General features: G+C 35.4%; 1 protein-coding gene across 1 annotated transcript in view; it reads left to right on the top strand.

The window, feature by feature from the left end:
- Positions 1-12,328, top strand: part of LOC107755384 (suppressor of tumorigenicity 14 protein homolog) — a 27,955-nt gene that overhangs the window by 8,532 nt on the left and 7,095 nt on the right. Inside the window, exons 2-7 of the mRNA XM_016572163.1 lie at positions 6,418-6,565; positions 6,954-7,117; positions 8,038-8,108; positions 8,613-8,785; positions 9,380-9,415; positions 11,027-11,255. Coding sequence (XP_016427649.1) covers positions 6,418-6,565; positions 6,954-7,117; positions 8,038-8,108; positions 8,613-8,785; positions 9,380-9,415; positions 11,027-11,255 — 821 coding nt within the window. The remainder of the gene's footprint in view (positions 1-6,417; positions 6,566-6,953; positions 7,118-8,037; positions 8,109-8,612; positions 8,786-9,379; positions 9,416-11,026; positions 11,256-12,328) is intronic.

Raw genomic sequence — 12,328 nt, 5'->3', positions numbered from 1 at the left:
TAAAACCTATATTATCTTTTAATAACTTTGAAAAAATAATTCATGCATTTTTAACATCGAGGCTAGACTATTGTAATTCACTGTACTACGGGATTAGCCAATCAGCTTTATCCCGGTTACAGATGGTACAAAATGCGGCGGCAAGACTTCTGACATGTACTAAAAAACAGGACCACATTACTCCAGTGATACACACTTTGCACTGGCTGCCTGTACGATACCGTGTTGATTTTAAAATTCTTCTTTTAGTATTTAAATCTTTAAATGGTCTGGCCCCTCCTTACCTTTCGGATTTACTGACAGAACATCGTCCAGTTGTGTCTCTCCGGTCGTCTAATCAGAGATTGCTACGTATTCCGAAATCAAAGCTGAAAAGTAGGGGTGACCGTGCCTTTTCAGTAGCTGCTCCCAGATTGTGGAATGCACTACCCTCCAATATTAGATTTGCTCCAACCATATCTGTTTTTAAATCTAGGTTAAAAACTTACCTTTTTGAACAGGCATATGGTCAGTAATGAAATGTATTGCACTGTGTGTTTTTGCTTTTATGATTTTCTTAATTATATATTGATATTGTTACTGTCTCTTGTATTGGTGTAAAGCACACTGGTCAACTGTTGTTGTGTTTAGTTGTGCTATAGAAATAAAATTGACATTGACATCATCCATAACATATATATAAAAAAAATCTGTCATTGTATCTGTCAGAATTTTAATGTTGGTGCCACCCTATACTTTAGTTAAGCTGAAAACATTTTCTTCATCATGCTGATTTTGCTCCAGCGTGAATTTGTTGGCTTCACATGTGTAAATGTCAAATCTTGCTTATGATTTGAATAAATAGGTTCTGACCCCTATTTCAGCTGTCAGTTTGGCTGCGCAATAGTGATTCATTAACATTTTATGTTCTTGGCAGGTAGCTGAGGCTAGAAGTACAAAGACTAAACTTTTAGTTCCTAGAGAAACCGAGGAACAGAAATAAAACGGAACAAATGCAAACAGTGCCGATATGTTGCAGTGCAAGATTAAAGTCAAATAGAAAGATGAGTTGAGTCAACAGCCTGTGATGTGTCTGCCATGAGAGAGATAACGTAAGTGTAACGTGAAGAATTTTAGATCTTATCCATGATCAGGTTTTATATGCAGGAAACAATAATGAAAACATTTTTAGAAAAAGTATATTAGTTTCTTCTGTTTTGGTCCTTCCTTTTTTTTTTTTTTTTTTTTTCCCTTCAGAAGCTTGTGGAACAGGTTTGGTTATGCATGCCATCAATCATTTTCCATGTGGTAAGCAGAAACAGTTTAACGCGTGGGTCAAATGTCTCAGTTCAAGAACACCAGTCCTTGAAAAGAGGTAACAGGTGAACGAATGTATCCTTAGGACTGTGAACACCCTCTGCTGTGGGAAATCCACACCGCAGGATACTGCTGACTCACGCCTGATGTATTTGATTATATTCTATGATTTGGTCAAATTTTTTCCTTTTTTTTTTTTTTTCAAAACTAGTATTCATTCAAAAGCACATTCTCTATATGTGCTTTGATTTTTAATGATAAAACCATTTTTGTGTGTGTCAAAGTAAATGAAACAATACACTTTCATTTTAAATAACATCTAAGTGTGAGTGCGAAACATCTGATTCGGCTATAGGTAAATGATGAGAAGTATAACAAAGTGCAGTAAACGGTAAAATGATTTGCGCTACACAATCCAGTGTGTTTATGATTACAATAATAATAAAATAATATAACAAATACAGCATAATGGACAGTTTTTGTACAGGTAAAATAACCAGAAGCAATGGGAAGTCTTGGACATTCAAGCTTTATTTTGCTTTCACATAAAGTAATTTTCTTTTGTTTGTTCCACTAAAAAAAGCTTCATCCATACCTAATCTTTAATTACAGCGTTATCGTTCCATTTTCTAAGCAATCCTCAGTTCAGAGAAAGAACACGCACTGGCTTTATGCAGATTACACCTGTGGAGGGCCATCTAATTAGATTTGTCTACCCTGGCTGATAAAAGTGAGAGAGACACTACTGATTTGCTGATGGCCTTACTGAGAGTGATATGTCTTCAGTATGGTGTTTTGCAGAGGATTATGGGTAGAATCATGGCGTGTAATGCTGTTATTAGGCTGTGATCAGGATGACCGATAACAGAAGCCCACAGGAGCAAGTGACTTGCGTTCCCCGGTGATTCTCTTAATCTTATGCCATGATGGCTATTAAAAAATTCCAATTTAGGCAGCTTGGGTGCCAGGCGGCCTACAGTAAGAATGGCTTTAAATTGCGATGAGTTATCGCACTCGCTGTTGTAAACGGGAGCGGATCTTAAAAAGGGGTTTGCAAGTCTGACAAATTGATTTAATACCAATGTGATTCTATCTCCCTAATGATCTTCTGATTCCTCTTCTCCCAGGGTGTAGACGCTTGGATTTCTAACCACTTTTTAATTGCAAACCCTTTCCTTATTGTGTGAGCATGCACTTTTAGTTCAAAACGTGCACTGAGGCTCTGGCTCATTCCACAGTCCCAGTTTAGCTTCAGTATGATACCTCTGCGGTGGGCAACGGCTGATTTATGGAAAATTAGAGCGTTTTTCTTTTTTTTTTGTGGAGTCAACAGTGTGTGGAGAAGAAATGAGGGAAGAGGCATATTGGTTCCTTAAATGCCTGACTGTGGATGTCTGTCAGTGCTGTTATTTAGTACCTTTGCATCCTTTGGGGATTCTGCATAGAGTATTCAACCCATCCAGATATCTCACAGCAGTTCCCTAACCGCATCTTGCAAAATCAAGTCGTAAATTGAACCTTTCTCAAACACAGACTTCTGAAATAAAATGACTTTGTATGTTATTTTGCACACATATTCAAGCAATTGCTGCAGTGTAGCTCCTATGCAGGCACGTGCACAGGTAGGGCTCAACCTGTGCAGAGCACATGCCCTTTTTGCCCTTACAGACCAGTAAAAAAAAGGGGGGGTGCCCTTTTTCAGTTTCAGCACATGCCCCTCAAAAGGTCTGTGCACGGCCCTGCTCCTATGTATCCTCAATAAATAAATAAATAGTAAATGGCAAGTGAATTTAGGCATAACATTGAATGGATATTCATTTTAAGATATACTTCTTTTTTTTGAAAGTTTGCATTTACAACATTATTAAATGTTTATAATATTAACTAAATGTAAAAATAAGAGAAAGGAGCATGCACAATTAAATATTGGCCAGTATATATCCAGTATCAGGTATATTGATGGATATATTGTGTCAGGTAGTTGATATTGTTGCAATGTCAGAAGAACCATTTTTGGTTCCCCAAAGAACCTTTCAGTGAACAGATCTTAAAAGAGCTGTTGTTTTTCTTAGTATAAAGAATATTATCTAAAGAACCTTTCCCACTCTGAGGAAACTTTTTTTTTTTTTTTTTCTAATGAAAATGTTCCATGAATGTTTAAGGTTTTTCATGGAACCATATAGATTCCAATAAAGATATTGTTATTTTTAAGTGTGTACATCAATTAACAACGGATAAAATCCCACCCTACATTTGCTTTCTTCTTTATCATGCTGTTTTACTCAGCAGTGTTGCAGGAAAGTGGGCTGTGAATGCCATTTCATGTTGACTCAGTGGGCACTGTTGTACGTCTGTGACTGATTTACTTAGAATTGAACCTTCAAAATTTTAGTTGGTATCCCACATTTACCTTTGGGCTACAAGCTACAACATATTTACCTTCCATCATAAAGGCAAGCAAAGATCTCCTTCTGGAAGGATCTTCAGGATGTTCGTCCAATCACTTTTAGACACATTTCTTAATTAACTCACACACCTGCACTTTAAAGATAGTCATGCAAACAATTTAATACTCTGCTGGATGACATAGTATGTCAAATAACTGACACTGTATGTGTGTTTAAGGTCACAGAAACAGGCCTAACTACTTTTGATGCTGCAATGTACATGCCACTGAAACCAGTCTCAGCATGTTGATGCAAAGCGCAACAGTGCATGTCGGCATTTATATGTACATTATTTCACATATATTCAGTACTGTTGGGATTTGTAGCCACACGCAAGCTTAACTGTATATCTGTTTTTGGTTTATCTTTGTCTTCCGGCACTTCCTGTATAGTTTGGGCAGTGGTTATGGTGGGTAGACCACATACTATGCCTGCTCATGCACAATTTGCAACAAGTTAAAGCCTAAATGGTGTGGGATCAAATAAAAATAAGTGGTACTGAAATATAGTTTTCATTAGTGGCTAGTTTGCGTTAAATATTCTCACGTATACTGCATATCCAGGGGCTACTTAATTTTTTTCTCACAAGTGTGGTGGTTTATATTAACATGTAATGTTTAATGTATTGGTGCTTACATGTTCTCGAACCGAAACAAATAACAAGCATTCTTATATACAGTGCACTGTTTTTGTTCTGTAGAGTGGAAGTTACACAGCAAGAACACAAAAGAGAAATTTTAAACAACACTAATCATGCACTTCTTAAATTTAGATTTTTTTTTTTTTTTTTAGCCGGACAGCCCTAAAGCTGATTTAAAGAGAAAATGGAATGAATGTGAATTAATTTCAGTTTATTTAATGAATAAATTAAACCACACTAAAAAACAAAACAAAAATGTAGTAGTTTTTACAAGATAATTTTGGCAGCTGTGGTTGTCAGAATAGTTTTATAAAAAATACAAAAAAAACTGTAAACACATTTACAGAACAAACTGTAAATTTTACAGTTTAAAACTGTAATTTACAAATAAGAAAATTTGAATGTAAACCAGTAAATTCAACAACGCACACTGCTACTAAAATCTATTTTGTAATAATCAAAGTTCATCACAAGTAGGGCTGGGCGATAAAACAATAATGATAATTATTGTGATTTAATTTTCCTCGATAAAACGATCCCAAGAGTTTCATAAATGGTCGATATAATTTTTACTCACTGATAAGTCTCGGTCACGTGACCTCTAAACAGTGATGTGAGATCCAGTGTGAAGTGTAGACATATTACTTGGTGATTTAAACTAGTTGAAACAGCGCTGACAAACAGGAGAAACACTGTGTTACACACAAGTCAGAAGGCTTTTCAATCTACAAATCGCCATCATTTACCGTGAATTTACTTTACTGCACCATGGTATTTATTGTGGAAATGTGGGGTGTTCATATTGAATTTTATTATTATTAATGTAGACGTATTAAATGTATTAAAGGAGTAATGGAATATAAGTATTTTTTGTGATTTAAGCTATAGCGTTTGTACTTTTATACTATAGTATTTAGACTGCTGTTTTTCATACAAATACCTAGAAACCATATAGTTACATTTTTACCATGGTATTGAGATGCAATATGTGTGGTTTTTAACGGTGGTTATCATGATCTAAGTGTATGCTACTCTGGAAGACCAATGGTTAATTTTAATAAAACTCAGAATTTTTTCAGAATAATTGAATTTCACCATATAAAAATGAGATTGTTACATTTTTTACAGATGTTACTGTTTTTGATAATAAACATACATTTACATCTGCATCCTAACTCAAGCTACTACTACTGTCAACTCATGCTACTGTCAAATGTGCATTTCTGAGAGAGAGGGAGGTAAAAAAGTAATATTATTAATATTGCAGCCTGCACTGCAAACTGTGCTGAAGATACTCGTCATCAAAGTCAGAACACAAACCTGTTTCATGATTCTACAACTTTCACTTAGGAGCAAAAATCTGCCTTTAAACTTGAAAGAAATAACAATTAATTTACCATGATAATTATCGATATCGACTGATGTGAAAAAAAAAATTTATCGTGATTAAATCTCAAGTAGCTTTCCCACAAGCTGAAGTATATACTAATATACAAAAGGTGCACAGAGTCATTCACGCAAACACAAAACACCATCACGGTAACACACAACACTTAAATAATGCAATAAACATTCATTAAACAACAGAGAATGTAACATAAAACCCTAATGTACATAACTGATAACAAAAACTATTAAGAAACATGATTATTTAAATAAAATACTTTCAAATGTGGGGTTTCACGCAGGCAATATCAGTTTACAGTTTTTGACTGTAAATTATACGTTGATTTGTTCTTTTTTTACTTCTAAAAACTGTACAATTAACAATTACATGAAAAACATTACATGAAAGGTCTGGTTAGATCTTTTATAATTTTCCACTGTGTATAGTACGGGAACTTACTGTTAACCTTTTAAAAAAAAAAATTTTCTTAGTTTTTTAAAAATGTTTTACTGTTAAAATGACTCCTTTTTTATTCATGATTCATTCTGAAGGTGCATTATTGTAACATTTGCTTGTCAAAGAAACTAAATGTTTACAGTACTTTTGAAGGACACAATCACAGAAGAATACTTTCATTTCTGTTTCAGGGAGGGAACGGGCGTCATGAGCATGTCACCTTCCTGACGAATGAACGGAAGATGGCACCAGCACGGAGGGCGAGCATTGCCGTGGGGGTCTTCATCGCCCTGCTGGTAGTGGCTGCAGTGGTCGGATTTCTTGTGTGGCTCTTCGTTGGTACAAAGATTCACCAATCATACCTAACTTGCTCTGAAATGATGAAGGTTACACACCTACACTGTTTAAATGCTGTTTAAATGTTTGGGGTCTCTTATTGGGGTCTCACCAACGCTGAATTTATCTGATCAAAAATACAATAAAAATTTAATATTGTGAAATATTATTACAATTCATAATAACTTTTCTATTTTAATGTATTTTAAAATGTAATTTATATCTGTGATGGCAAAGCTTAAATTTCAGCAGCTATTTCTCCAGTCTTCAGTGTAAAAAACAAAAAACAAAATTATATATATATATATATATAACACACTGACTCCAAACGTTTGAACGGTAGTGTACAGTTCCTACTGTTGTTAATTAACAACATCTATCCCTCTCTCAGTCAGGAGCAAAGAATTGGAAAATGAGTCCACCATTCTTAAACACAGCCCATCCACACTGGTTTACAGCGGACAAATTAAGCTTCTCAAACCAGAGTACAGCCCGGTGTACGACAATCCCGACAGTACAGAATTCCAACAAGTGGCGAAGGACTTGGAAAGAATTGTGAGTGTTTTTGTTTTTCTTAGACTTTTCTTTGCTGATGGTGTTGTAAGTCTTCTGGTGACCTTGACTTTCTTTTGAGACTTCAATGACTGTACTAAAGCTTTTAAAGACTTTTAAGGGTCTTTACACTCCAAAGATGTCATAAAGCCGCCTTTGAGGTGACCTACGTCACAAAAAAAGGGCTTGTATACTTATTGTTTGGATGCAACATATATCACAAGCTTGATTGTTGATTGTGTAGCCGACAGAGAAGAGGCTGTCTCTTATATAATGGATAAAGATGTAAATTTTTTCATCCTCATGGCAGTGAGTGGCAGTCTGTTGTTGTTTTTCGTTGTAGTATATTAATTTTCAAAAAATAATGACAGTTACTATTTTCAGACAAGGCAGTCAGTATGTTTTGGTTATTCCTCGCTGTCTCTCTATGATGCACATGGTCACTAACTTCTGTAGACTCAATAGGCAGGGATGTATAGTGTGTTTCTAGCAGGCCCGTTACTGTTTGATTTAGTTTATAGGCTTTACTGGCTAGTCTCAAAGGGACTGTTCTGTCAAATCTGTGTATTTCTTCCCAATCATGCCAATAAAGCCAGTAAACAAAAGCTGACTTTTTAGGTGACAGTCACATTACAGGCTATGGGAATGTCACAAGACTCATCATGTCATATATTTTATTGTGAAATAAAAAACAAAGCATTTTTTTAAAGAAAACCGACTGTTTTAGGATATTCAATATTCTTCTATCAATATTCGTCTTTAACATTGTATAAATTATTAGATTTAATTTTTTTGTTATTGATTTAAACTATAAATAAAACATACAATAAGTATATTTTAAAAGTTGTATTGTTACTATTTATCATTGAACTTTTATATCTTATTATAATTGTGTTAAACATAATCTACTGTTTCCTTTTCAGATGAACAATACATTCACCAGAGATCCCCTCTTTTCCAGATACTATACCAAGTCTGTCATCACTGCCTTCAGGTACAGCTGAACCACAGATCCTTGATTCAGATGAAGCGGAATTTATAGCATGCTCTCTAAATCAAAAAGTTTTTAAATGAAGGAATAGATCATTCTGTATGTCTTGATTTTAATGCTTAGTGGTTCCGCTGATAGAGATAAATTACAAGTCTCACAGAATCTAGGTTAAAAAAAATCACCCTAATAGAATACAAATTATTAATTTCCAGTTCAACTATTACTACTGCTCATGCTCAGGGTTGGGGACCATAAAAACAGAGCGAAAATCCATTACACCGAATCAGAGTATCATGCATAATGAGCTCTTTTTTGATTTGGGTCAGAAACCATCTAGACCGAGCATAGCATCATTCTTAAAATCACACAAAACACCATAGCAACTAACATTATGCAAAGCAAATCCTAAAATTGGTATCAGTACATTATGCATGAGCAAGTACTACAAAAATCAAGTTGTACTTTCATTCAGTAATATGTCTTATTTGCACCATCATGCATCTGCAGTGAAGGAACCTTAGCGTATCATTGGTCTCAATTTGACATTCCTGAGACGGACCAAGAGATCGTCCCAGAGCTGTCGGAGGATCGTGTGGTCGAGGCTCTGCGGAGGGGCATCCGACAGGGGGGCAAACAAGTCGGGAGCGTTGCAGTCACTACCAGCGACATCACTGCTTCAAGTAAGATGATTGGTAATTTATAAAGAGAGCATGTTTGCTCCACACAGTCACAGTGCTGTAATTTGGATGAGTTAAGGAAGATGATATTGAAAATGGTTGTGAAAAACAACATTATGATTCTTTTTGTAGCAAAATGCAATGACTATCATGTATATAAATTACAAAAACAATGATTAAAAATGTATGAAATGGCTCCTTAAGGAGCACTGACGCTTTTTAATAACATTGTAGATAGCGGTAGAGTCTTGACTCCATTGTGCAGCTCAATGCAACCCAGTAATTCTTTGTTTTTGAAGAAAAAACTGTAACTCTCTGTCCTTCTCTGGTCCCCATATGCATTATATACATGAGAGCAGGAGGCCTGAGTGACACCTCAGTGCCCTGCTTAAAATGATATCTCTGTACGGAGAGTCATGTCGCTGTAGTGAGGTGAGAGACTGCTATTTGTGAACGTTGGAGTCAAGGTGAGGGGTGGAGGAGGAGGAACAGAATGTCTGACAGGCCTTTGGAAAATGGAAGGAAAGAGGTGTGAAAAAAGTACAGCATGCATCATTTCCTCTCTCTCTCTCTCTCTCTCTCGCTCTGTCTCTGCAGCCACAGACCCTCGGATGGCTAGGGACCCCAGATCCAGTGAGTAAAGTGTGTCCCATTTCAGTCACCGCTGCACTGTAATTTTCCACCTGGGTGTATATTAGTTATGTAGGCTATATTTTAATAATGAAGAGCATTGAGTTTGGTCTTTATCATCTTAGTCCATTATGCCACGTTTTGCGGTGTGAGAGGAAAATAATATGTACATATTCATTATATTAATAAACTGTATATTGGATTTGTGTCGATTGCAAGTGACGTCGCAGGTATCGGAGAGTGCAATTGGAGATTGCAAGTGACATTGTAAGTTTTTCTTGTCTTCACCACCTGGCTACTGTTGTAAAATGTTGAGAGATTCAAACAAAAAGAATAAATAAATAGAACAAAATAAAAAAATAAAGACTGCAAGTGACGTCGCTAGCGGAAGTGCAAGTGTCTGAGAGTGCAAGTCTGAGAGTGCAAGCGCAAGGCTGCAGCCAGACCCTTTTGGAATGATCTGCATTAAACCAAGTGCATGGAGGTTTCTTATGGCTTTAGAGTCAACATGAAAGCAAAATAGACCCGTTTTTCTTGAATTAAATGTTTGGCTTGTAATCTTGCATAAAAATGAAATAACTTGATTTGTAGGCTTTCCTTATTTGAGACCAGGGATTCTTAAAATGTTTGTCAGCCAAGCACATTGACCTAAAATATTAAATAAGTACCCCCTGAGAGTTAATATTTAAATATTAAAGACCTTAGCATATTTACGGTTGTCTGGGCTACTGGTCACATGACATGCAGGTAAACAAATAAAACTGTTAAATAAATACATTTATTTATTAATTTTGAAAATGTATTTTTTTAAATGATTATTTTATGATTTAATTTGCTATTCATTAACTCACAAACCACTCCAAGCTTAATGTTTAATGTAATATTGTTTTAGCATTAATCTTTAAGGTTATGTCAATAATGGTATATTTAAAAAATAATTAAAAATTCATTTAATTTTGACTTCAAATTCCATTTGATGGTCTCCAGTGGAGAAGAAAAAAAAACAGAAGTACATTTTCATGTAATAATGTTTACATAAAAACCTGTTTCAATTTTGTTAGAGCTGCTGAAGTGAGATTTGAAGTTAAAAATGGGCTGGAGTACTTAAAAAGTGACAACAATAATCAACCGCAAATTAATGATTTCAAAACATTTAATTTTTTATTCTGTGGTTATGGTGATGTTTTGGGTGTTATTTTGTGGTCTGTTTGGGACATACACAGTGATTGATTAAATATGCCTTCGTTTAGTTTGCAGCACTCACTTTCTTACAATCCAGTCAGTTCCTGATGTACAAAATCAAGTCTCGTCCTCTTCTTTTTCTCATTCGATAAACCATGTCACTCTGTAATATGTCACAATAGGGAAGAAAATCTAGTCACAGTTTTGGTTCATGCAGACTTTAAGGTGTTTGAGTGACCTCTTGTCCATCCAAGAAGCCACTTGTTATCACTCGATTCAACCACATTGAGGACGCTAAGGATCTTTAGTGCTTCTTATACTTGCTGCACAGCAGTTATCATCTGATGTATCTGTTGAGTACTTGAGCTAGTTTGTTATTTACCAGAACGCAATAAGATCAGATCTTTCTACTTTTCCTATCTCTGTTATCAGAGAAATGCTTTTACAGTCTCATAGCTGAAACCACCAACAAAGAATTTACATCTCCTGAACACCCTAAGAGATTCCCAATTCACTCCCGATGCCAGTGGCAGATCCGCGCTCCTAAAGGCTATGTCATCATTGTCAAGTTCAGGACCTTCCACATAGAGGATGACTGTGCCAATGACTACGTGGCCATCTATGACTCTCTCAGTCCTGACAGCACATATGCTATCACAAAGTGAGTACATGCCACTTTCACACCTTTGTGTCATTTAGGTTTTACCATGACATACAGTAATGTTTAAAGGAATGCTCTAAGTTAAAAACCAATTGTGCTCTGTCAGTATCAATTGAATACCATACAAACCTTTCCCTAGTTTATTGAGCAATATAAATAATTTTTTCCTTTTTTATTTAAAAAAAAAAAAAACACTTTTAGGGAATTCAGATTAGCATGTGCTGTCATTTCTGCATACAACCAATCTTTTGTTTTTTTTACCTTATGCTCACCAAGTCTGCAATTTATTTGCAGTAAAAATTACAGTAAAAACAGTAATATTGTGAAATATTATTGGAATAATATAAATTTATATTTTAATATATTGTAATTTATTCTTGTGATTTTAAAGCTGAATTTTCAGCATCATTACTCTAGTCTTCAGTGTCACACGATCCTTCAGAAATTATTCTAATATGCTGATTTGCTGCTCAAGAAACATTATTATCAAAGCTAGAAACGGTTATGCTGCTTAATATTTTTATGAAAACTGTGCTAAATTTGCTGATTTGCTGTATCTTGAAGCCAGTGTGCTCTGAGCATAACCACCAGTCAGCCTCTTTCCCCCGTTTCCAAGGTGAAGGTGTTTCTGTGCATCACAGCCATACAGTTCTTAATAATGTTGTTACGCCCCAGGTATCTCTCTCTCTCTCTCTCTCTCTCTCTCTCTCTCTCAATTTTTCAATTCAAAATTGCTTTATTGGCATGACTGTAAATGATACAATATTGCCAAAGCTTAGTATACATGTACAAAAAGATAAAAATAATAATATAATAACAATAAGTAAATGAACATCACAGTAATATAATGGAATATTATAACATCTTAGAAGTATTAAACTGTAACAAATTATAACATGTGAACATTTGATACCACAGTCTTTAACTTACATAGAAATACTCATACATACTTCGGATCACTGTGGTGGACAGTAGGGTAACACACTGAGGTCAGACACAACACACATTCACCTGCTGTCTCTCTCACACTCACACACACACACACGCACACATTCACCTGCTGTCTCTCTCTC

The sequence above is a fragment of the Sinocyclocheilus rhinocerous genome, unplaced genomic scaffold (assembly GCF_001515625.1).
Source record: "Sinocyclocheilus rhinocerous isolate Xijiao unplaced genomic scaffold, SAMN03320098_v1.1 scaffold3307, whole genome shotgun sequence".
Classification (NCBI taxonomy): Eukaryota; Metazoa; Chordata; class Actinopteri; order Cypriniformes; family Cyprinidae; genus Sinocyclocheilus; species Sinocyclocheilus rhinocerous.
Note: the sequence above shows the minus strand (reverse complement) of the source record. Positions and strands in the feature narration are given on the sequence as shown.